We start from the raw sequence: 2,081 nt of genomic DNA, 5'->3' as shown, positions 1-2,081 counted from the left end.
TTTGCCAAATTCTCTGAGGTCACTGAACAGTGTTTCCTTCTATTTTCCCTCATCCTACTCATGTTCTTAGCATCACTGACAGGCAATGCTCTCATAGCCCTTGCTATCTGGACCAACCCAGTCCTCCACACCCCCATGTACTTTTTCCTGGCCAACTTGTCTCTCCTGGAGATCGGCTACACTTGCTCAGTCATACCCAAGATGCTGCAGAGCCTGGTGAGCGAGGCCCGAGGAATCTCTCGGGAGGGTTGTGCCACACAGATGTTTTTCTTTACATTGTTTGCTATCAGTGAATGCTGCCTTTTGGCAGCCATGGCGTTTGACCGCTACATGGCCATATGCTCCCCATTGCACTATGCAACACGAATGAATCGTGGAGTGTGTGCCCACTTGGCAATAGTTTCTTGGGGAGTAGGATGCATGGTGGGCCTGGGCCAGACAAACTGTATTTTCTCCTTGGACTTCTGTGGCCCCTGTGAAATAGACCACTTCTTCTGTGACCTCCCACCTATCCTGGCACTCGCCTGTGGGGACACATCTTATAATGAAGCTGCAGTCTTTGTCGTGGCAATCCTTTGCATTTCCAGCCCATTTTTACTGATCATTGCTTCCTATGGCAGAATTCTAGCTGCAGTGCTGGTCATGCCCTCACCTGAAGGCCGCCGTAAAGCTCTCTCCACCTGTTCTTCCCACCTGCTTGTAGTAACACTCTTCTACGGCTCAGGATCTGTCACCTACTTGAGGCCCAAGGCTAGCCATTCACCAGGAATAGATAAACTCCTAGCTCTCTTCTACACAGTGGTGACATCCATGCTGAACCCCATCATCTACAGCTTACGGAACAAGGAAGTTAAGGCAGCTCTCCAGAGAACTGTGGCAAGAAAAAAATTTTGACCCATAGTTAGGTACCAGAGGACTTTGAAAATTTGCTTCTTGGAAAAGATGTACAAACAGCCTAAAAGTTAACAAACAAACAAAAAGCTGTGTACTCTCCCACATGTCTTGTAAGGAGCTTCTTTAGTTACAGTGATGGTAATTTTTGAGTGATCTCTGTACTTAGAGTATAAAATTACCAGTTTATACCTCAGAAGCCAGGCAAATTCTCACTCTACACTCTTAGGCATTTTCTAGCCCCTGAGGGGCCTATCTGACTTTTACTTTGGTCACAAGGGGGTGTGTTCTTAAAGGTACCTGTCCCCTATGATTCTTAATTACCTAATAATTCTAGAAAGTTTATTATTTCCTTCCATAAAAATGTCTTAAAATTCAACTTTAATTATCGGTACATAGAGTCAAATAATTATTTTTGTGATTTGCATGTAACTATAAAATATGCAAACATTTAAAAAAAGCACCCTCTTAAGTTTCAAAAGCATTTGTTACAGAATATTAAAAGAAAAATATGGGCAATTTTTACTGAGAGTTCTCATGGTAAAATGTTTTTAAAAAGAGAAATAGTATTAAAATGCAAAGATGGAGAAAGAAAATGGAACTAAAATTAATGTAAACTTTTTTAAATGTAATTTAAAAATGTATATATGTGCAGATGGATCCTGATGCAATAGATTTGGAGATCATCCAAAAACTTGCTCTTCAGAGGACTGAACATGGTTATAGCACAATTCAGTAGCTCTAGGCACCTACAGAGGCATTGCCTTGGATTTAAACGTCTAGTTCTCAGAAAGGGGCTCTGTTAACATTTGATCTATGAGGAATTAATAACTACTCATATAATAGTTGTAATAGAAGAAACAGTGGAGAATTGTGATACTTCCATGATCTTGCTTAAGGTTATCTGCCAAATAGAGAGATGTAATCTTCTCTCAGAATGTGATATTTCTACTATTGGGGAATAATGGTGATGCTCACTAATGACCAAGGTGTATGTTTTGCTGGATATCCCAATTTTATGAAAACCTGACTTATTAATGTAAACGTGAAACTGTGGTTTTTATTTATACTGTGTGGATAGTAATTGACAATGTAAATAATCTGAACAGGCAAGAATAACTGACTAGTTAACACAGACTACAATTAAAAACAGAAAGTATATTTAGTTATTAGATAATTTGTAAGTATGT

The 2,081-nt window shown here is 39.7% G+C and overlaps 1 protein-coding gene across 1 annotated transcript; it reads left to right on the top strand.

Moving 5' to 3' along the window:
* Positions 1 to 60: 60 nt before the first annotated feature.
* LOC105551761 (olfactory receptor 10C1-like) lies at positions 61 to 894 on the top strand. The gene has a single exon (XM_011997151.1). The coding sequence runs from the start codon at positions 61 to 63 to the stop codon at positions 892 to 894; it is 834 nt and encodes a 277-aa protein (XP_011852541.1).
* The last annotated feature ends 1,187 nt before the right edge of the window (positions 895 to 2,081 follow it).

The sequence above is a fragment of the Mandrillus leucophaeus genome, unplaced genomic scaffold (assembly GCF_000951045.1).
Source record: "Mandrillus leucophaeus isolate KB7577 unplaced genomic scaffold, Mleu.le_1.0 Scaffold1140, whole genome shotgun sequence".
Classification (NCBI taxonomy): Eukaryota; Metazoa; Chordata; class Mammalia; order Primates; family Cercopithecidae; genus Mandrillus; species Mandrillus leucophaeus.
The sequence above is the reverse complement of the archived record's forward strand: the minus strand, read 5'-3'. Positions and strand labels throughout refer to the sequence as shown.

Coding starts and splice junctions, on each gene's coding strand:
- LOC105551761 (XM_011997151.1), top strand. CDS start 61: ATGTTCTTAGCATCACTGACAGGCAATGCTCTCATAGCCCTTGCTATC.